The sequence below is a fragment of the Barbus barbus genome (assembly GCF_936440315.1).
Source record: "Barbus barbus genome assembly, chromosome: 39".
NCBI classification, from domain to species: domain Eukaryota; kingdom Metazoa; phylum Chordata; class Actinopteri; order Cypriniformes; family Cyprinidae; genus Barbus; species Barbus barbus.
The window spans coordinates 21,899,146-21,923,905 of record NC_136717.1 but is presented as its reverse complement, the minus strand read 5'-3'; the positions used below and the strand labels follow the sequence as shown (position 1 = coordinate 21,923,905).

The window sequence follows — 24,760 nt, the reverse complement described above, 5'->3', positions numbered from 1 at the left end:
GAACCTTTTTGTCCATAAAGAACCTTTATAATCTGAAGAACTTTTCTGTTTCACAAAAGGGTCTTTGTGGTCGAAACAAGGTTCTTCAGATTATAAAAAGAAGATTCTTTAAAGAAACTTTGACGGAATGGTTCTTTGTGGAACCAGGAATGGTTCTTCTATGGCATCGCTTTGAAGAACCTTTCAAGCACCTTTATTTTTAAGAGTGTGTGTCGTTTTTGCATGACTAATTGTAAAAATAACAGCGGTTTCCAACAAGTTTTCTTAAAGCTGGCGGCCATTGTCTAGCCAAACAGGCATTTCTATCCCAAACTTATGCCATTGGTTGAAGCAAAAGTTGACATGTTGGACCCCTCAAATACTGAAATAGCCAGTGTTTGCACTTTTCGGAAAAATCAGCCTAGCTTACTTAAAGTAGCCTCTGCATTTTAAACTAGCAGGAGACGGTATTTTAACTCTGAAAACATAAGACATATCATCAAATTTATCACTGTTTGCCTGTGTTTCCAATTCAGTCTTTTTGTGTGCTTTATATTAAACCACTGATTACATATTGGCCACACATTTATAAAAATATCAAAATGTTGCATTTTAAGTGTTGGGTGAGTGGATGAGCTCTGAATGTAGCCCTTTACTGGATGGGGGAATTTGAGTCTAATTATACTGCCTGGGCACTTGAACAAGCAACAGACAAAATCTAGTCTTTCTTCTCTTTGCAGACTGTGATTACATTGGCTATAGTGTATTTGACTGGTTTGCTGTTTACAAAGGAGTGCTCAGAGTTGTTGTAACCCAGTCCAGTGGGTTGGAGTGGGCTGGAGTGAAAAAAAATAAGAAAGAATGAATAACACACTTGTTTGCCCCGGACGGCTATCCTTGCTGTGTGCCATGAAATTCTTCAAAGCATTTACCAACTTTCCTACTTTCCCTTTCTGAGTAACTCAGAAGCGTATATCTCGACTCTGATTCAGCCGTTTAGCAACATCGACAGTCGTCTGGGACTCAGCCATGCCAGCAGCAAGAGGACGTACAGATCTGCAGGTATGCTGAGACGTCTAGAAGCCGCTGGTATTTCTTTGGGGGCTGCGACATGGCATTCCTTATTTTCTTTCCCTTGCTCTCTGTCCTGCTCCGTCCTCACATCGGGGTGCAGAATGTTCTGTGTATTTAGAGGAAGGTAATCATGTAGTTCTCTCTCTTCTGAAGCTGAGCATCACTCAAAGAATCCATCAAATATCAATTAGTGATAGACTGCAAAGTCTGACTGAACCTTTAATGTACCTGATGATCAACACGACATGCACTTACCAAACTATTACTGGGGTTAGGAGGATTGTCACAAATCTCTGACGGCCATGGCTTCTCAGGGAGAGAATTACAACACTGGGAAAGCTGGGAATTGCTTATATGTTCAGTAAAAATTAGTCTCTTGAAGCGCAATTCTGAAAATGTTCTATTTCTGGCATCGTGATATTTTTAGATGGCTCATAATCTCAGATGACTGAAACAAGCGATTCCGAATTGTTTCTTATAGGATTTTTAAGAGGTTTTAGAGCAAAATAATTTAGGAATAAAATACAGTTTGACGTTCACAGGTACTCTTTTTTTGGACAGTTCACCCAAAAACGAAAGATCTGTAATCTGTAATTGACTTACTTGTATGACTTTCTTTCTTCTGTGGAACACAAAAGAAATTATTGTGGAAAAAACTGTAATGTTTGTTCATACCGTGAATATCGGCAGGTTCTTATTCTTAAAATTAAATAAAGTACACTACAATTTTGAGTTTTTTTTAAGATGTATCTTATGCTGAACATTATTACAATTTAAAATAATTGTTTTCTATTGTAATATATTTTAAAATGTAATTTATTCCTGCGATGACAAAACTGAATTTTCATCATCATTACTCCAGATTTCAGTGTCACATGATCCTTAAAAACATTATTATTATTATTATTACTATTATTATAAAAACTGTTGTGCTGCTCCACATTTTTCTGGAAACTGTGATCATTTTTTTCAGGATTCTTTGATGAATGAGTTTTATTTAATAATAGACATAGTAATATTTTGTAAATTTATAAATGCCTAACTGTCACTTTTGAACAATTGAATGCTTCCTTGCTTAATAAAAAATTACTGATCCAACTTTTGAACAATAGAGTATATTCTTTTGCGTTCTGCAGTGAACTTTCCCTCTAAGGTTTTATTCAATAATTTTTTTCAGACGTGCTTCTATTATTAGTGGCATATATTAAATTCCACTTCCTAGGGACAGATTCCAGCAGGATTTGTTTGTCACAGGACTATCCTTGCTCTTCTCATGCCTCACATCCATCTTATTATGTATGTGCCACTAAATGTCCAAATGTCATATCTGCTGACTTGTTAATTTTTTTAACAACATAATGTTATTATCTTTAATAACCTGTGGCCAGAGCAGCAAAGACCGATACAGAACGACACACCATCATGTGTCCGAGAAGCGCAGCTCGCCGGGTCTCCAACGTAATCCACAGCCCTGACAATGAGTTTAGGATCCCATTTCCTCAGGATTACACAGCGCTCACAGGCAGGGCAGTTGGAGTACTATATGATATTGCAGAGCACATTGATCCCTGTGAAAATGATTGCCAGATAATGCACTTATTAAAACAGGGGCCATGGGGGTTCAACGGATGTAAAATGGTTTAAGGGGTTCATCTGAAATCAGATATGTGCATTACTGGTATGAGATATTCAGATATTACTCAGTTTTACCCTAGGGGTGAAAAGAAGCCATGTCACTTACATGAAAGTTATGTTTCGACTTTCCATGGTTTTGAGATTTAGGCCTAACTTTAGGCTGTTTTTCTATGCCAGTGCAATTTATATCTAATTCTTTCCTGAGATTCTCTCCAGTCTTTTCTTGTATTCTCCACTGAAACATTTGGAGTGTCTTTGTGAAGTACAGCATGATGACTGGCATTTCTGGGAATTGGCTACTACTCTTTGTCCTGATGGCACCTCGGTGCCACTTCATCCAGGCTCTATAGTGGGCAGTAGCACCTGTTCTGGCATCTCTCACACTAGTGTCACACAACTGAAGGCAACCCAGCCACGTGTTGAATGCATTTCCTTCAACTTTGTGTCATTTTGTGCTTTTTCATTTTGTGCGTGTGGAATTCATATTGAATTTCGGTGGAAATCCAAGTAACGTATAGATCTGTCTGGCTAGCAGGCCTGGATCATGTCCCATGATGCAGTGCTGCTGTTGTAGTAACAATAACAGTTAATACTCTAATGCACCCAGGAATGCTGGGAGATTTAAGTGTTTCCAGATGTGGGATGAAACACAGATTTGCACAATAATGCTGTCATCTATGAAGAGGTCCTGTAAAAATGTAAGTGCAATCACATGATGAGACGTAAATGTGATTTAAAAAAAAAAGATTTGCAGCAGCTTTGGTGATTTTGAAGCTTAGAATGAGGGCATGAGATTATGAGGTTTACACCAAAGGCCAAACATGTGTTATGTATAAGTGCATTAAACAGGGTTATTGGTAATTAGGTTTGTTTGCTTTAATAACACAGTGTTTAATGTTTAACTCTCCTCCTCTGGTTACAGTCGTCTGTTGGCTGGATGATTGGTCACTGTGGTGACAGTTGGATGCAGATATCTATAGTTTTCCCCTTTCAATTTCACAGTTTCCAAAAGAAAGGCTTGTTGAATAATATATTTAAATAATACTTTACTGTAGATTATGATAAGCACAACGGACCTTGTATTAAAGTAAGAAATATTTTGTGAATTATCCAATTCCCAATCATAAAATGATTGGTTGGGATTGATCCCAATCCCAATCAAGACATTTACTTTAGAGTAAATGTCGTCATAGATCTGTATAATTTGTATTTTTTGTGTATGTTACTCTGATACTGAATGTCTAGTGTCAGATAATGCAAGCTAAGAGTTTTCTCACTGCTCTGCTCTGTCTGTCATTCAAGTCTTTTCTCAAGAGCTTCCCTCCTTCAAATGAGCCAATTCTTCATACCACTGGAATCCAACCAGACCCTCGCTGACTGACATGTTTAACCGAGTCAGAAGTTTTCACATTTAGTGGAAATTTTTGGTGTATGTCAGCGAGGTGATGCATATACATTGGCATTGTGACCCAACAGGCCACTATGTGCTCTAGATTCAAGGCTGATGGGTTCTTCAGGGGTCAGAGCTAAATGAGATATGTGCATATCCCCTCACCTGTGGGACAGGGGAATGGGGCCTCTTTCATAGGGGCCTCTCGGTGAGAGATCTCACACGCAACATGTGGCGCCGGCCTGTGAACACATCCGTGAGCCCCCCGCAGACACGATAAGTTCTTTGATAGAATGGTTAAAAAGTAACGACTGAAAGAAAATTGAAACTGGCACGGTTCCGCTGTTGCCGTGTCTCTAGAGAATGTTTGTTTAAAGTTATCGACTGACACTACAGCCGTATATGAGTGAATAATGTCTAACCAGAGGCTGCGATAGTGTCACGTCTGTGATGAAACACCTTGAAGTTTTTGATTTAGTGTCCCAGTGACAACATGATTATTGCTTTGTGGGTTTGACATTATACACAATTCAGCGGATCTATGCGGTTTTAAGCACTCTTATATGCAGTGACCTTTAAATTTTTTCTACACTTAAAAATTTATAAATGTCAAAGCAAGATCAAAAGATCAAGGCAAATGGCATTTTTCAAAACACTGAACAAAAATATGCCTTTAAATATAATATAATATAATAATATACAATTTTAATATAACATATGTGATCCTGGACTACAAAACCAGTCATAAGTCGCTGGGGTATATTTGTAGCAATAGCAACAATACATTGTATAGGTCATATTTATCGATTTTTCTTTTATGCCAAAACTTATTTGGATATTAAGTAAAGATCATGTTCCATGAAAATATTTTATATATTATATAACTTAAAAAATATTTATATAACTTAATTTTTGATTAGTAATATGCATTGCTAAGGATTTCATTTGGACGACTTTAAAGGCGATTTTCTCAATATTTTGATTTTGTTGCACCCTCAGATTCCAGATTTTCAAATAGTTGTATCTCGGCCAAATATTGTCCTATTCTAACAAACCATACATCAATGGAAAGCTTATTTATTCATGTATTATACAAAATTGTATTGTATTTAACTGTAAAAAAAATACAAATACAAATTTGACCCTTTGTGGTTCAGGGTCACATATAACTACTATAACTACTATTGAGCAAGGTAAATTGATCAAACATGACTTTTAAACTTGTTACAAAAATGGATAATCAAGTTCTTTTGAACTTTCAGTTTAAAAATGTATCATAGTTTCCACAAAAATATTAAGCAGCTCAACTGTTTTCCCTGATAATAATAAGAAAATATAGCTGCAAGCAGCGATTACTGGGGTTCAAGCGCTTTATGTATTTAAGCACATAAGGAAAAAGACATTACATATTATTTAGCAAGCCTGTAATCACTGAAATCAATTATTCAAAAAGCATTTTTGGCAAATCCAGGTGATTTACCATAGAAATATGATGTTTTTATAATGTTTATGATTGTTATAGTGCCAGCTGTGGTCCGATGTCCCTGAAATTTTGCATGCTTGTTTAGAATCACCTGTCGCATGTGCTCAGCGGGTTTCGTGAAGTTTTGAGTTTTTGTTTTGTTTGAGTTTTTGACCCCGTTATAGCTTCCCAAAGGGTAAATTTCAACATGTTTTTGATAATTACTGACCTAGAGAATCCAGAGAATTGCACTGTGGTGTTTTTTTCCAAACTGAGCGAAAAACCTAGGACTAGTTCGCAACAGTAGGTTTTTCACATCTTCTCAATCATTTAAAAAACGATTTGAGTTCTAATGGTTCTATATGAATATCGTGTGTATGTGCGGAAAACCGCACAATGTACAATTGTTTACACCCTCAAAAAATACAATACTGCCCCCCAGTGGCCAATTTCTTTCAAATTTCTCACAGACCTTTGGGGCTGTGAGTCAAACAGGCCCACCGAGTTCCATTCCGATCTGCCTCCGTTAACCTGGTCTAATAGGTGCTCAAACTTCATCGGCCAATGGCAGCCATGTTTTTTTGAGATACGCAAATGTCCCCACACTTGTGACACTTTGGACCAAGATGTGCACAGTGATTTTTCATGTTGATAGGTTGTCTAGTTACAGCCATTTTTATGTTTATTCCATTTTATAGCGCTACCAAGTGACCAATCTCCGCGATTTTTTTTCCTGTGACCTCAGCTTGAGCTCTTACATAAGTGTTCCGGTTTGGTTCTGATCTGGCGAAAAACCTAAGACTAATTCGCAAAAGTACGTTTTGCAAAAAATGTGAAATACCTGAAATACCCGCTCATGATCGAATCTGAGGCATGCGATTTGTCTGACATGAGCCAACGAATCCAACGACATAAGACAGTTGAGCCTGCGACTGACGGTTTAGGAGTTATGAGCGATTTCGTACTTTCGATCGCTGTAGCGTCCCCATCAGGCCGATTGGGGTGAGCCTTGATCACGTTGTAGGCGGTGTGAGTAAATATATTTAAATAGAAATCTGTAATAATATTACTTTTTTACTGTATTTTTAACCACAAAAAAATAAATAAATAAATAAATAAAATAAAAATATTCCCAAAAAAATCCAAATTATTTATTTTGATACTTTATGGGTGTCAAAGATTAGGGAAACATGTCTATAGTTAATATGATGAACACCTGTAACTTTTCAACCATGTGAAGCAGTTGATTTGTAAATGTAACTTAAGTGTCCAGATAGTTTCGGGGACCAGCAGTCACACTTTGTTCCAGTTGTTTTCATACAGCAAGCATGTGTAGCTGTTGTCTTTCAGGCTTCGCTGGTGTAGGACACACACATGGCTTGTCACTGACAGCATGATTGATTGCTTGTGGGTCAGCTGTCAATTTAAGTTACTTTATCCAGTCTCATCTGTCTGCTTTTCTTCTACGACAGTGCTTCTCAGAGGGAAGGAAATTCAGTTTTTAGTGGGCCAAACCAGTGGGTGCTCCTCAATGAAAGGCAGGAAAGCCCTGGAGGAAAGTCTCATGCTGAGATGTCACATGTGAAGACAAAACATGTGTGGCTTCTAGGGTCATGCCTTCTGCTTCCAAATGAGATTCTTTGGGAATCATGTGTGACACTCTGACATGAAGGATTAGAGTAGACAGAAACATCATGTTGCCTTAAGATACCTCAATTCGAAGAAAGCATTGCATGTGGCCTACACAGAGAAGACAATCCCAGAATGCATTGCGACACACTCAATGAAAATATTTGTCCAAGATGGCAGACGATTCAAGAGAAATATAGATCCTGCAAAAATAAAATTAAAAAGATAAAGTAGTATAATCTACATACATAAAAACATATGGATTTATTTACCAGGGATTTGTTATATGTATACATGTGTATACATGTGTATAAATGTGTATATAGACACACACACACACATATATATATATATATATATATATGTGTGTGTGTGTGTGTGTTGCAAATATATTGCTTATTAGAGTATTGCACTGTTAGCTTAGCAATACTTTAATTATAATATATTATAATAAAAGTTATTTTCTCAGCAGGATGATATATACAGTGTTATACATATATTTTGTTTTGCTTATTGCATTAATGCATTAACTAATAATAATGGGATGCTATATAATAACATATAATAAAATAATAATTATGGACTAATTTACCAAACAAACTGTGTTAGACATACATGCATATTGTCTAACAATAATATGTTTTTTGGCAGGATGGTATATTACATAATTGCATATATAGGCCTAATAAAGCACACACACATTAAATTTGCTTAAAAATATACATTTTTAATTAACAACAAATATTAAATAATACTTAAAAAATATATACAATAAATTTCACTATATTATAATATTCATGGCAGTTATTTATAAAGCATATGTTGAAGGTTATATAACCATTTCCTGTTATATAACTTTTCCTGTTATATAACTTTACTCTTACTCTGGTATGAGAGGCATGTCTGTTAAACTTGCTGTTGGCCTGTTTCACACTAATATAATATGGGTGTGGATTTTTAATGGGTCTGTCCCATACGACACCGACAGCGACCCAGCAGCCTGTTCGTCTAGAGTACAGCTGCTTTAATGGTGTACTGATTGAATCCAGCTTTCTGTGTGCGTGTAAGGCACAGTGAGTCGTTTGTGGGTTTTTAAAGCTGCGAGAAAGGTGTGAAATCTTTTCATTGAGGATGTGTTGTGGTTAACAGGTAGCGCTTGGATAATCTGAGACTCTGGATCACAAAGCAAAGCTTTGTAAACCAATTCAAGTGTGTTTTCATGCAGCAACCTTGCATTTAACACCACCTTTTTTGTGGTATCAAGAAAGTAGATGCCATGACTTCGGGTTTCCATGCGCTTCATTTGACTGGAACGAATTTCCCAGACAAATAAACAAACAAGCGTGAAACTGGGATGCTTATGTAATAAGAGTGGCCCAGAGTCAGCATACGTGAGTTTTTCACTGTTTGGCATCTGTCCATCCTGTTGTCAGTAGAAGAGATGTAAGTCGTTTGATGTATTCTGAGATCATTTTTGTCGGCTGTTCGACTCGTTCAGAGACTTTCCTGTCTCTTTGATTGATGTGCGCAAGCAAATGCACAAAAACATTTCTGTTTTTCTTCACGTCTTTGAACTCCTTGTTTGCCACTCAGATTTTCTGTTTGACTTTCTCAAAGGAATTGCTGCATTGTTGCATTTTCATGAACGGAATGTACTTTCCACGCCTGCTGAGAATCACATTTTATTTTTATTTTTAAGACATACACATGAAAACTATACTCACACTATATGCCCATAGGAAAAAAATATGTATGCAAGTGGATATTTAAAATTAATATGGCAAAAAATACAATACTTTTTTAGTGATAATATATACTGTATTAAGTGCAACTGTATTTTCTATTTTTACTTGTACAGCCATGTACAGAATATTAGGGTTATATGTTATAGTAGAGTATATGGTAAAGTAGACATATTTTTAAAAATATAGGGTAGACATTTAAAAGAAAATGAATAAAAATTACAAAAACACACAAAAAATGATTAAACTTACTAAAATTAAAGAGAAAATAGAACATATAAAAGTAAAATCTAACTTAAAATATTGAAAACTATAATAGTATATCAGTAAGACTTAACATTGATATATATGTATATATTTATAATGTATATGTAAAATTAATATGGGAATAAAATAACTAAAAAAAAAAATCTCATCAGTTTATATACATATACAATAAGAAATTATGTATTTAAAATTAATATGCCAAAAATTACAATACATTTTAATAATATTCATGAATAGTTTTTTAAATTTTGCTCTGAGCAGTTTCTCCCACTCTGAGCAGTTTTATTGAGCTGCTTGTTCCCCTGCAGGACAAAGTTGGTCCTGCATGAGACCATGAACACCCCGGTGGAAGTCTCTCAGACAACTACATGGCCTTCAGAGCAGGATGAGTCATCACAGCCACATAAATCTGAAGTCAGCCTGCCCCAGAGATTCTTCTCAGCACACGCACACATGCAGATAATAAAACCTGATGTGTTTTTCAGCCACTCCAGCAGTCATTTGACAAACTGGACGTTCCACTGTAATATGATACCAGTGCTTTGTGCCATGGGTCATAACTCCCTTGATGCTTATACACACACACACACACACACACACAGAAAGACCTGTCTCCCTCTAGCTGTTTGTTAACTCACTGACCAGCAGAGCAGGAATTTGCACTCACGTTTCTAGCAGTTTGAACTGTATTCAGTATGAAAGACATTCCAGCTCATGTGACTACAGCAGCCATGACTAAAGCTGTCGGCCGTTTCGGTGCTTTCCAGGGCTGCAGCTGCCCAATCCAGGCCATTTCACTGCCCTGCCTATACCAACACTACCCCAACCGCACCCCTCTGTACACACACACATTCACACATCCTCTATCTTTAGAGTGTGTTAACCTAAAGACACAATTAAAGAGAACTGGTATATCACAATGTATAAATCTGAGTGACTTTGAAGTTAGTCTGACAGAGCAAATTGCCTACAGTATAATCATCTATCATTTTGAATGTGCTATAAATTTCCTTGAAAATATCTGGTGCCCTCTTTTATGATTACAGGCCAGTGACGGTAATGAGAGGATCGTGGAAATCGTTCACAAGTGGGGAAAATGGGTTGGTCTCACTGCAAATGTGCCGTTTTATCTTATGGCTTGTTGCTAGGATGGGAATACAAATATGTATCATTGGATACAGTTCAAATCAAGAAGATTTGGTGTAGGGTAATAGAGGAATATGAGTGTATCAGAGAAATGTCAAATGTGTGGGCATGTGTTTGGACTACATCCAGTTACTGAGCTACATTATTGCTAAACCATAAATACCAAAAAGTGCATGAAAAAGGTGTAAATAAAATAAATAAGACAATATATTTAATGATAAATGTAAATATATTTAAGTGAAAAGAAAAGTTATGAGTAAAATAAAATAATGTAATAAAACTGTATATTTAATGAATATGTAATTGTAATAAATACATGTATGAATATTGAAATTAATACATACATATATAAGTATTGGAACAGTAAAGACAAAATTGCTCTGTTGGCAATCAAAAGATGAATATGAGACAAAACTACAGAATGTCACATTTTATTATTGGGTGATTCAACACATACATGTTTTACCAGCTATGAAGTTCAGCACTTTTAGAGTTTATCCCTCTATCTGATGTGAGCATAAGTATTGTAACAGTTGCCTCACAGGTCTTTCTAAGTGATCGGCTGTGTCCTGTTGCATTAATTCTTCAGATATTAAAAGCAGGTAATGTGTCGTATCAGTTATATCCATTACTTCTGTATTCTGAATCTTGCATTCGATGATGACACACACAAACCAGGATGAAGATGAGGGAGCTGACTTTGAGAGAAAAGCAAGCAATTTGGATGCTAAAAGAAAACAGGAAGTCGATTAGAGCTGTAGCAAAAACAAAGAGCATGGAGAAATCAAGAGTTTGGAAACCACCAGCGACACCAGCAACCAACAATGGACCTGATCAGCTGAGAAAACAACAGTAGTTGATGACAGACAAATCATAAAAGCTGTGAAAATGAATCCTAAAAGACATGTCTGTAAAATCACCAACAACTTCCTGAAAGCTGGGGTGATGCTCTGACAATCTACTGTCCTCAGGAGACTTTGACACAGAATTACAGATGCTACACAGCAAGATGCAAACCTCTGCCCAGCACTAAAAATAGAAAGGTAAGATTAGAGTTTGCAAAAAAGCACAAAGGTGAGCCAGAAGAGTTTTGGAACTGTGTTTATGGACCGATGAGACAAAGATGAACCTTTATCCAAGTGATGGGAAAGCAAAAATGTGGAGAAAAAAGGGAACTGCAAATAATCCCAAGCATAGAGCCTCATCTGTAAAGCATGGTGGAGGTGGTGTCATGGCATGGGCATGCATGGCTGCCTCTGGAACAGGCCCTCTCAACTTTACTGATGACTTAATGTATGATAACAGTAGCAGAATGAATGCTGAAGTGTACAGAATCATCTTGACCACCAATATTCAAGAAAATGCCACCAGATTCATTGGGAAGTGCTTCATATTGCATCAGGACAATGACCCAAAACACCCTGCCAGTTCAGTCAAGGAATTTATAAGGGCAAAGAAATGGAAATTGCCCAAGTCAATCTCCAGATTTAAATCTGATTGAACATGAATTTGACCAGCTGAAGAGGAGAGTAAAGGCAGAAACTCTCCAAAACAAGCAACAATTGGAATTGGCTGCATTAAAGGCTGGGAAAAGTATTTCAAAGGATGAGACCAAGAGTCTGGTGATGTCTATTAGAGGCTGACATTTTTCGGGAATCCCGCAGGATGGGAAACAAAATCTCTACGAATCACGTGATTGGGACGGGACAGGAAAAAATGCCAGCGGGAGTGGGCGGGACCGGGAATAGTAATGATATACCCAACTTTATACACAAATATACCTTTTATATAAATCAACTATAAACTGTATATTTTAATTCTGACCTCAATTCTAGTTGCCCTGTCTCTTTATGCTCTCCTCCTGTTTGCTTTGGTGTGGCTAGTTAAGTGAATGACACAGTCCATGAAGGCCAGATTGTTAACGGCTGGTCTATGTGGTAATATCCAAACGCTCACCTATCATTCGTCGACCTCAAATATGGCGTTTCATCTGAAAGATGTAGTAGCAACTTTACATCGCCGCTCAATATGATGTTAATCTAGAGAAATGTGCGCTATTGAAGTGTTTGTGTGGAGAGTGGAAGCTGAATAGCGCGCTCGCTGCAGGACAGGCGCCGGCGCGCTCACTAGCTCTTAAAATCGCCGTATAATTTTTGGTCATACAGATAAAAGTTGCCTAATACATCTTTCGAATCTGTAGAGACTAAAAAAAATTCCAAATAGAAAACGTGTGTGTTAGCATGGATGATTTACATGAAATGTAATGTGTGCAACACTGTGCATAAGCTGGCATTCAGCCAAGCTTTGTGAGATGTTTCTGTGGGCACATTGAGTTTACATCAAGCCAGAGTGCTCTGCTGGAGTCCTGTTTGTCTGAGGTCATGTTTTCATAGGGAAGGACAACAGAAAGAGAGAGCTCAGGGGAGATATAGAATAAATGAGGGAGGACTAGAGAGAGAGAGTGAAACAGGGTGATAAGATGGTGCTGGAAAACTGAACTGACAAACACAGACCTCCACCCCGAGCTCAGGATCCAGCTTCGCACATCCACTGCTCCTCCATTTACAGTTCTGTCTCCCCTTTTCTCTCTTTATCATTGTTTCCAGGACAGACAGGGACAGAGAGACCTGAGCACAGCGCTGCAGATAAACTCTTTATCAAAGGACAGAGGAGGGCAGTGTGTGTTTACTGTGCCTTCTGCATGTCATTTCTGAAGCAATTTTTGGAGACTATATGAGTGTGTTAACCCCGAACATCATGACCCAGTTCATAGAAGTGACACCCCAGTTGTCCAGCTTTGGGTTGCTGTATCTCAATAAAACCCAGCAGAACACACTCACATTCGCTCGGAAATGAGGACAAACTGACTTTTTGTTTTGTTTTGTTTTAATATAAAAATGTGTTCATGCAAAGCTGCTTTGATATCTTGATATATCAAATTGATATCTTTGATATATCTTGGGGTGATTCTGGAGACAGACCTTAGTTTCAGTAGTCATGTCAAAGCAATAACTAAATCAGCATACTATCATCTCAAAAAATATTGCAAGAATTAGATGTTTTGTCTCCAATCAAGACTTGGAGAAACTTGTTCATGCCTTTATCACCAGCAGGGTGGATTACTGTAATGGTCTCCTCACCGGCCTTCCCAAGAAGACCATTAGACAACTGCAGCTCATCCAGAACGCTGCTGCCAGGATTCTGACTAGAACCAGAAAATCTGAGCATATCACACCAGTCCTCAGGTCCTTACACTGGCTTCCAGTTACATTTAGGATTGATTTTAAAGTACTTTTACTCGTTTATAAGTCACTCAATGGCCTAGGACCTAAATATATTGCTGATATGCTCACTGAATATAAACCTAACAGACCACTCAGATCATTAGGATCGAGTCAGTTAGAAATACCAAGAGTTCACACAAAACAAGGGGAGTCTGCGTTTAGCTATTATGCGGCCCGCAGCTGGAACCAGCTTCCAGAAGAGATCAGATGTGCTAAAACATTAGCCACATTTAAATCAAGACTCAAAACTCATCTGTTTAACTGTGCATTTGAATGAGCACTGTGCTATATGTCCGAACTGACTGCAATGAATTTTATGTATAATCATTTTCTTTAAATTTATTTTAAATCATTTTCTATATCATTTTAAAATTCCTTGTTTTTATTATTCTTATTTCCATGTTTTTATTGATTTTAATGTCTATTTCACTTTCTTTTATGTAAAGCACTTTGAATTACCACTGTGTATGAAATGTGCTATATAAATAAACTTGCCTTGCCTTGCCTTGATAATAATGACAAAAAATAACTTACTGTATTAATTAGTCTTAGAAAAAAAAGAATACATTTAAAACAAATTCACTGTTTAAAAGTGAGTTTTCAGTCGAGGACATCCCTAAATGTCCCCAAAGGGAAGTTAGGTCAGATTTTTTTTAGCTCACTTTTAGGGACAACTTTGGTCTTCAGGTCTTCACACACACAAACTGACTTTTACAATTTTTTAAATTAATTATGTTTTTATGCAAAGCTGCTGTGATTATAATGACAAAAACTAACTTATTCCATTTTTTAGTGTTAGAAAAATAAATAATTATTTAAGAAGTGAGTTTTTAAATTTAGAACGTCCCTAAACGTCCCCAAAGGGAAGTTTGGTCAGACTTAGCTCGCTTTTAGGGACAATTTTGGCCTCAAACTATGGGTAAGTCCACACACACATTCACAAAATACAAATGTTCTTAAAAAAATTATGAACAATATGTTTTTATGTATTTGGGGGGGATTTTTTCATTTTATTTAGCTCACTTAAGGACAATTTTGGCCTAAAACTACAGTTAAGTCCTCACACTCAAACTGACTTTTACATATTTTTTTTATTTTTTTTTATGCAAAACTGCTGTGATAATTATGACAAAAAATAAATAACTGTATTATTTAGTCTTAGAATAAAAAAATAAAAAAACTTGTTTAAAAGTGAATTTACACTGTGTAATTTAGGACATCCCTAAATGTCCCCAAAGGGAGGTTTGGTCAGATTTAGCTCACTTTCGGGGACAATTTTGGCCTAAAACTATAGGCAAGTCCACACACACTTTCGCAAAATGTAAAAACCTTGTTAAAAAAATTAATTATGAATGACATGTTTTTATGTAAAGCTACTAGGATTATAAAAAAATAATAATAATTGTGTTATAGGGGAAAAAAATTAATAACTGACAAAAAATTATAAATAACTGTTTATGAGTGAGTTTCAATTGAGGAATGTCCCTGAATGTCCCCAATGAAAGGTTTAGTCAGATTTAGCTCTTTTGGGGACAGTTTTGCCCCCAAACTAGTTAAGTCCACACACACATTCCCAACCCGCTCTCATCATGTAGTCACACCAGTGACAGCCCACCGGGGCACCGGATCTAATCGTTTACTCGTCCTTGTGTCAGGAAATATAAAGAATGTTTGGTGGGTTCATGGGAAAACAAAGGTAGGAATTTTATCCTGAAGCTTAAAGTGTCAAGTAAACATTTCCTGTTGTCTATCTCCTCACACACTGATATGACTGGGTCAGGGATGATATGAGTATAAATTCTTTAAGAGCAGCGTCTCCCTTGGGCTCCATTATAACATTGCACAGTCTTGTACTTTGCCAAACAGGGTGTGTGTGTTTTACCCAAAAGATGAGTTTATTGCTCAGAGGTTGCTTTCCATCTCATGGAGGTCTCATTTGTGTCTTTGCCTCAAATACATCTCCTAAAACTCTTAAAAGCAAAGGTTCTTTATTGGAGGCTATGGTTCCAACACCCATGGGATCTTTCTGTTCCACAAAGGTTCTTTATGGTGGAAAATGTTCTTTAAAGTTTTTTTTTTGTTTTTTTTGCAGTGATAACATAGAAGAACCATTTTTGGTTCCCTAAAGAACATTTTAGTGAACAGAACAGAAGTTTGTGTGAAGAACATTTTAAGACTCTAAAGTACCTTTCTCCACTATAAAGAAGCTTGAAAGGTTCCATGGATGTTCTTCAAAGGTTCTTACTAATGTCATTTATGCTAAAACATATTCATAAAAGTTAATCAAGCTGATATACAAATGTAAAAGTTTGTAACAGTTCTTCTCATCTTTGGTGGAAAAAAACTGACCAAAAAATGCTGATGACTCATCCTGCACTCACTCGTTTTGTCCAATCAAATGCTTTCTAAAATGAAAATGTCCCTCCCCCTGATACCAACTATATCTGACTATCAATATTAAATGGCATGTTGATGTCTGTGAGGTACATGCAAACTGTTCGTCTTTATATCCCACCTCAATTTCCTGTTTAGGAAAGCAGGAAATCTATAAATCTATAATGCTATAATTTCTTTCATGATGGCGAGAGTCAGGATGTCACCAAAGGTTATGAGTGATAACAAAGACTCACAGTCTAACAGAAAACACATTTCCAACATCTCAGACCCCCTGCAGAAATGAAAAATGAGGAAACTAGTGAATTTGTAGTCAAAGAGAGTGGGTGAGGGGTATTGTGGGTAGATAAACCCAGGGCTTGCCTTCATGTGTGTGTGAACATATAGATAGAGAGAAGAGAAATTGGGTCATGTGGTGTCTAACTGGATTTGATGAGCCACCACCTCAAAAGAAGAACCAAGTTTTTTTCGCCATTTATGTATCTAAATCAGCTGTTTTCTCAGCCTCTATTTAGCCACATCAACATGACCAATTCAAATGAAGTCAACCACACATAATACACAAAGTCCTTCCTCTGCCTGTGTGAAAACAGCACACTGGTTCCCAACCTCCCATATGAGCACAATAACAGCAGCAGTGACACACTGAGAGTCACAGTGCCAGGAAGTCAGTGCAGGTGATAGTCCGTTTATGAGCAAATTACTCAAATTATAGTGAGTTTAAATAGTTTATTACAGTTTGCAATAGTTTTATTACAGTCTATGTTCCAGAAAGTAGCCTACGAATCTAAATTGTTTTGATCAAATATTTACATCTATAGCCATATAATAATAATAATCAAATAAATAAATGCATACATGAAAAATGATGATGAAGATAATGTTGTTATAATTTATTATTTATTATATATATATATATATTACAGTTTTACTGTTGTATTTACAGTAAGAGCAACTATGATTAAAATAAAAATAATTATAAATACACACACATAAAATAAATAAATAATAGATGATGATGATGATAATAAGTAATTATAAATTAATTAATTAATGAAAAATAAATCCATATATAAAATACATAAATGATGATGATGATGATTACAATAACAACAATAATTAAATAATCAAAATAATAAAAAAATAAATACATTAATTATTAATAAAACAACCGAAAATAAATACACACATATAATAATAATAATAATAACCTAATTAAGTATATTATTAATAATTCTATATTGTGTGTGTGTGTGTGTGTGTATATATATATATATATATATATATATATGTAATGATATTACTACTACTACTATTACTACTAGGCCACGACGTGGGGAAGTCGTGGCCTAATGGTTAGAGAGTTGGACTCGTGATCCAAAGGTTACGGGTTCGAGTCTCTGGCCGGCAGGAATTGTAGGTGGGGGGAGTGAATGTACAGCGCTCTCTCCACCCTCAATACCACGACTGAGGTGCCCTTGAGCAAGGCACCGAACCTCCAACTGCTCCCCGGGCGCCGCAGCATAAATGGCTGCCCACTGCTCCGGGTGTGTGTTCACGGTGTGTGTGTGTTCACTGCTGTGTGTGTGCACGTTGGATGGGTTAAATGCAGAGCACGAATTCCGAGTATGGGTCACCATACTTGGCTGAATGTCACTTCACTCACTCACTCACTCACTCACTCACTCACTCACTCACTACTACTAATAGTTGCTGTTACAGATATGTATTTATTTATAACAATAATAATTATAAATAAATAAATAATATATGATGTTTCATTTAATAATAATAATAATTATAATTTTATTATTTATATTGTTATTTATTATTAATATATATATAAAATGTATTTATTATATACATATATTTATAATTGTTTTATCATTATGTTCGATCATCATTATTTATTTATACTTTATTTTTATTTTTTATTTAAATATATATAATTATTTTATTATTATTAACACAATTTATGTATTATAGTTATTTATTTTATTATTATTACTTTTAATTTTTGTGATCATGTGAATGTTGTGGCATGGGTATATGTGTGTGTGTGTGTGTGTGTGTGTGTGGTCACAGGGTTCATGGGGTGTGACAGCTGCTGCAGGCTCTGTGGGTGGGGAAGGAGCGTGTCCCATCACATCCCCTCCGCCTCCACTTTGCCCTTGTTTGATATGAAGTGAAGATGTTCCAGTGTTTATAGCAACTGTCATCATAAACATAGCGTGACCCTCTTCACATCCAAACAGCCCACAATACGCCCCACGTATAACTTCATTTAGACAAAAAAGAAATCTGTTATTGCACAAATGCAGACACACTGTCAGTGATAAAAGGCCCAGTTTTATTGGTTTATACAGACTGAAACTGTCCATGTGCAGTCTGTTAAACACGCTCTCACAAGCACTTATTTTCTCAACGGAGGAATAAACAACAACTTGAGGGTCAGGCACAGATTTATACTTTAGTATACTGAAGCGATAAACTACAAGGCCTTCATTGTTTGTTTTTTGTAAATCAATTACTACAATAACGAAGAAACTATATGCTATACTACAATATAGGCTTCTAGCATACACTATAAACAAAAAGTTAATATGGAAACTCATTTTAGACATTATTACTAGTTTATCTATTTTTCTCCACTATCAAAAACAGTTCTAAATGAACACAAAGCAGAATGTAACAATATGCATCTCCAAACAAACACATAGTAGTTGTGGTTTTGTTCCTGAATGAATTTGTGAACAAGTTGAGTGAATAATTCAATGACTCAATCATAAATGAGTTAATTCATTGGCTAATTTCATAGGCTGTGCTTACTTGTGAGGTGTAAATTACTGTCATTTCCTTCCTCTTGCGTTTCATTCCTGAATGAATCAATGTGTTTAAATGACCCAGCAAAAAACGAGTGATTCAAATGACTCATTCATAAAAACAAGTCACATGTCGCCACCTACTGGTAACAAATGAACTTGTTGCAAGAATTAAGATGCACCACTTTTTTTTCATTTATTCTGCTCTTTAAATCTTGCACTTTTCTCATCTTGAGTCTTAAGATAAAATAATTTGTCAAATAAGGCAAATACTTCAAAGGCTGCCTAAACATACTTGAACAGGGCAATATAAATGTAAAGTATTGACTATCTCAGATTTTTATGAGACATCTTAAGTGTCTGTAATGCTTTAAGCAAATATGTTGTAATACTCCATGTGTTTTTTGTCCCCTACAGTTGCTGGGGAACTGAGGTTTACTGTATCTAAAATTCCCAGAATACCCTGGGCCTCTACTGATCTGTCAACACATTCCTAAAGCTCCATTCACTCTCTAATTGGCCAGAACGTCAATGCATCCTAGTCCTGATTGGCTCACCTCTGAAAGCTAGCTTTACCGGCTCTGTTTACACTGATCCCCGGTTGCAGTGGCAATATTGATGGCGAATGTTGCAATGCAGCGAGTGCCTTAAAGTTCTGACATATTCTTATGTAACTGCATGTGCGTTGATAGATTTTGACATTTCTTTACATTACTCACTCAGATTAGGGCCTAGAAATATGAGGTCAAAGGTCACGCTATCCATATGAACTCACTTGGAAACATTGTCAGGGTGTCCAACAGGAAGGAAGTCTGTGTTTTATAGATGTTTAAAGGCCGAATGGTAAAGTCAGCACTTTAAATTTTGCTCATTTTGCACCGTTGCCGCAGGTCAGTGAGTACAGTAGCTTTCATATCAACCGTAACGTATAAACCGGTTCTAAATCCTTCATCACGTTATCTCAGCATGTCAGAGCACCGAATGGCAAAAGAAGCCTTGTAGTCATAAAATCACACAATATTATCATCGTAACAAACAGACCTTTGTTGTACAGCACACCTCATACCACAATATAGAGGAAAGGGCTTTCATGAGAATCTTTCATAACTTATAATGCCTTCAGGGAAAACATCATTCCAATGCTTCCATTGTTTTAAAAGTTTTAAATGAACAGGATTATGTCATTGTAAGTCAACAGAACTTTCAGTTCATGGGATGGTGCTTCTGGTTTAAAAGGTGAGTAGCTCATAACTTGAAAACGAATGGACGGAAGAAAGGAAATAGAGGGCGAGATGGATCTGACCCAGCGGCCCGGCAATTTGATCATTTCCTGACTTCAAAATGATACTTAAGTCACAGGCTAAACTAAGAATGACGAGAGTTGGTCAGTTTCCCACAACATAAATCTGCTGGGTCAGTGCTGGTGTCCTCATTCAGTTTTTCTTTTTTTTTCTTTTTTAAGAGTTTCATGAGAAATGATAAATAATAAAACTATACTTTTAATTTCTGTGTGGTTGATAAGGAGCTTTTTGGGATGTTTTATGTGGTTCCATTGCAGAAGATAAAATGTATGTACGAGGGTTATTTTCTGAAACCATTAAAAAGCATTTTCATTACTTGAAATAAAATAAAATAATATATTTCATTTCAGCTATACTTGCCAAGGCAACACTTCAAATGTTTATTCATTTTAGGTTAAAGTACTAAAATAAGCTAAACCAAATAAATTAAAACTAATAATAAAAAAATACAATACAGATTTTTTTACTATACAGATTTAACAAAATTACTGAAATTTTAATTACAATTGAAGTGAAATTAATTAAATATTAAACTAAAATCTTATCTAGTTGGTTTTTATTACAGATTTCAGCTGTTTTCTTTTTTTATGTGAGGGTCATATTAAACATTTATTTGCCTTATTTTTTCAAATGCGTACATATATATATTTTATTGTTTTACATTCAATTTTAACACATTGTAAATCCATCAATATAATTGTAAATTTTGTTTAAATTTTGTATTTTTTTAACCACAGTTTAACAGTGTCTAAGCAAAACTTTAAATGAAATATAACAGAATAAAATAAATATCTTATGTGTCATTTACAGGATGTTTTCTCTTTTTAATGTATAATTTTCAAAATGTAAAATTATGAAATGTATGAAAATATAATTTAATTATTATTTACTTAATTATTATGCACATTAAGTGTGTGTGTGTGTGGTCCTGGTAAACCCTACATTATGGGGACTAAATGTCCCCATAAAGATGGCAATATCCAAAATCTTTGTCTTTGTGGGGACATTTTTTGGTCCCCATGGAGAAACAAGCTTAATTCTATAAATCATATAGAATTAAGTTTTTTGCAAATCTAAAAATGCTAAAAGTTTTTGGTGAGGGGTAGGTTTAGGTGTAGTGTTGGTGTAAGGCGATAGAAAATAGTTTGTATAAAAACCAGTACGCCTATAGAATGCATAAAGCATGGAAACCCAACGTGTGTGTGTGAGTGAGTGAGTGAGTGAGTGTTTTTCTCTTTTCTGTGGTGAACGAGGTGTTTTCAGAGCAGTATAGGGGGTTTGAATGTTTATATGGACCCTCCTCCTGTGTATCTGCATATGTTGTGGGATGTGGTTTGCCCAGAAAAGAGGAGCAAAAAGAAAAAGGAGGAAAAACAGTTATTCATTTGAGTGAACCCTCCTCGCCCGTTCCCATTTGCTATTGGACGTGAGAGCAGCCAATGAGTGGGTGGGGAGGTGGACTTCCTGTGGGCCAGCTACACGGGCCCCACATGTAAAATATTCCTGACCTCTCCCATGGTGTTTATTTTAAAAAGAAAAAAGGAAAATGTTCCCCATCATTAAGGAAAACAGTGAGCCTGTACGTGTGGTATTTGGACGCTCGCCTGGTCTTAGTTTTACTGCGCCGTGATTGGTGGAGAGGATTCAGGTTTTTTTGGTTTTTTTGCAAAACAGGCTCTTATGTCACATCACATGGATGAAATGTATGTTTGGGGGGGGGCACTTTGTTCTGATGTAGATAAGACGGGTGAGTGTTGGGACACATTCTTCAGCTCCATTGATCTTCAATCTATAGGGTCACATGTATGTAGATGCAATCTCAACCTACATGTCTCTAACTGGTCCTGTAGACAGTGATGAGGGCATGTTAAGAGAACCAAGATCAAAAAGAAGAATCATGAAACACATGAAGTGAAGTTTGGAGATTTAGTGGAAAGGTTTCAAGGGCTCTGGATCAATAAGAAATATGATATCAGCAAAAAATTATTTGGATTCATTTGAGAACTAAAAATTATTTAGAAACACATCAGCATTAACAACAATAACATCATCAACAACAACACAAATAATACTTTAAAACCATTACAAAGATGATGATGTAAAAGGATATCTAGCGCCCCCAGGTGGTTACTATAAAAAGAAAGTTGCAGATTGAAAAATTAATAATGAAATGCTGCCATCTATCGGTAGATATGATTGTCAGTTTCATTATTCAATTTCTACATACTGTACGTCGGTGCATTAATTTATCATGACAAACTTCATCAAATATTCATATTGATTTGTTGTGCATTTAAAAAAAAGCCATATATTATGTTGGCAATTGCCAACATTAAACATTAATGTAGAAGACTTTGTATACAGTTATATTTACATTACATGCATAATAAATTACAATATTATGAATATAATTATATTCGTTTTAATTTTTTTTAATGATTTTATGTAAATTATATAAATAGGTATTTTATACTTTTAATATTTTTGTGCATATTTTGTGTAGATTTTTTTATTTTTTATTAATGAAATATTTGGTTGGAGTGTTTGTCCTCATGGGAACACAGAGAGTGTAAGAAATGTAGGATTAATTATAGAAAAAATTTTCTCAGTAGTTTTGACATTTAAATGGGTTCATTTAGCTTTTTTCCATTTGCACTGAGAACTTCTCTCTGGCTTTGAAGGATCTTATCTCACAGAGTACAGATGTTGCTGGAAACCACTGATATTTCTTCTAAAGATGAGGGCAGATGGCCTCTTGTTTTCCTCCACTGAAAATATTCTGGCACACCATTGGTGAATTAATGCATTTGAAATAAGAATCCATGATTCTGAAAATATTCTTATATGCAACAGATGCATCACATTACTTTGCCACCTGTGCAAAATAAGTAACACATATGTATACCATGAAAGGTGCATTTAATGCAATTTAATGCTAATTACAAAAAAAAAAAAAAAATGATAGAAAAATGTTTAATGTATGATTTGAAATGATTTCTCTCTTTTAGCCTGCAGAACCTCTCAACATTAATCAGTATGCCACTAAGAAGAGTGTGGGAGAAAGCATGCTGGATGTGGCGCTGCTGATGGCAAATGCCTCTCAGCTGAAAGCCGTCCTGGAGCAGGGCCCCGAGTTCAAGTACTACCTCACTGTCATCGTCCTCATCGCCGTGTCTCTCTTCTTCCAAGTGCTCGCGGGGGCTCTTTTTGTCCACATGGGTGAGAGTGAAATCCATCGTGCATTCAGCACAAAACCTGTAAGGATGTTTTATAATTGGTTATTTTTTTTCATACAATCTTTCCTTCTCAGCACGCAAAAACCTCAATGATGTGGCCAATCAGAGGAAGCTGGACATAATAAACAATGTGGCAACTGTGCTGGTGTTCCTCACCGTCATCATCAACATCTTCATCACCGCTTTTGGAGTGCAGAAGACAGGTCTCTATCCTAATCAGTAAACTGTCTGTAAGATACAGGTGATACAGAAAATAAAAATCAACGTTGAATATGCATGCCAGAGTATAATAAGCAAACTGACTGTTTCTTTCATGTTGTTTGGTTTTAGGGTCTCAATAATGGTCATTCTTCAGGCCGGTCCAATCATGAGAGACTTCCTTCTGGCTTTGATATTTGTTATACTATAGAAGACACAGTTATTCTTTGGTCTTTTTTATTTATTTCTACAGAGGGCATTATATTAAAGGGTCTACATACAACATACATTTATCATAGACTGTCTAATGATTTATATTACCTAGAGGCAAAATAATCAAATAACACAAATTCATAATCTAACGTGCTCTACACTTCATGCCGTCCCAACTATTAATAAACGTTTATAATAAAATACTCAACTGTTTACTATGTATTTAAATGATCTCTGGCACTTTTTCTGTAAAAAATGTCTTTGTCCCCATACATATATGTGCGCGTGTGTGTGAGAGAGACAGAGAGAGAGTGTGTTAACGATCACGTGGGATGCTTGACCTAAAGGAAGATCTCTACTGACCTCTAGTGGACTATATATATGTGTCATAGAAACAGACAAATGGAAATGAGTAATGAAAAATAATAATAATAATTAAAAAAACATAAATCCCTTTCAAGTTTTAAATGTAAATTAAATTTCACTTGTGGATTACGAGTCCGACTCTAACCATTAGGCCACGACTTCCATTGCATCCCAAGTATTAATGGGATGCAAATGGAATTGGTTTGAAAATTCTTTCAGTAAGAATGATGATATAATTTCCTTACAAAGCTGATCTGATATTCACATAGTTAAAGCAATGAGACTAGAGCCTAATCTTATGAAATGTTCTTGGTTAAGGGATCTGAACGCCCTGAACCTGATCAATGCAGTTTGGGTCTGTGAGTCTTTTTCCTGCAGTCATGCTTCAGTTACACAAGCAAGAAATATCAGTCAAAGCCCAAATTACACCCAGAAGACCACTGCTGGAGGAAGTCTCCATCGTCTGGGTATACAGCTCCAGTCTCCAGTGCTGAACATATAGAGAACATTTGAAGATGTGACGATGGGTAAATCTGAACAGAATGGATGTTGTTTAGTCTGTTTACATTTACATTTAATCATTACCAGATTCTTTTAATCCACAACAACAAAAATAATACAA

At 35.9% G+C, this 24,760-nt stretch overlaps 1 protein-coding gene across 2 annotated transcripts; it reads left to right on the top strand.

Moving 5' to 3' along the window:
• Positions 1–724: 724 nt before the first annotated feature.
• Positions 725–23,992, top strand: LOC306858330 (ninjurin-2-like). Of its 2 annotated transcripts, none has more exons than XM_079398817.1 (4): positions 725–1,041; positions 23,134–23,344; positions 23,436–23,602; positions 23,692–23,992. In XM_079398817.1, exons 1-3 carry the CDS (start codon positions 1,009–1,011, stop codon positions 23,582–23,584), a joined length of 393 nt encoding a protein of 130 aa, XP_079254943.1. In that variant the 5' UTR covers positions 725–1,008; the 3' UTR covers positions 23,585–23,602; positions 23,692–23,992. The 2 variants fall into 2 exon arrangements, with proteins under 2 accessions (XP_079254943.1, XP_079254944.1); XM_079398818.1 differs by having other exon boundaries at positions 795–1,041; positions 23,436–23,564.
• Positions 23,993–24,760: the final 768 nt, after the last annotated feature.

Bases quoted from the DNA above. Each gene is read 5' to 3' on its own strand.
- LOC306858330 (XM_079398817.1), top strand. From the start codon at position 1,009: ATGCCAGCAGCAAGAGGACGTACAGATCTGCAG. The intron at 1,042-23,133 runs GTATGCTGAGAC...TCTCTCTTTTAG, and splicing joins GAGGACGTACAGATCTGCAG to CCTGCAGAACCTCTCAACAT. The intron at 23,345-23,435 runs GTGAGAGTGAAA...TTTCCTTCTCAG, and splicing joins GGCTCTTTTTGTCCACATGG to CACGCAAAAACCTCAATGAT.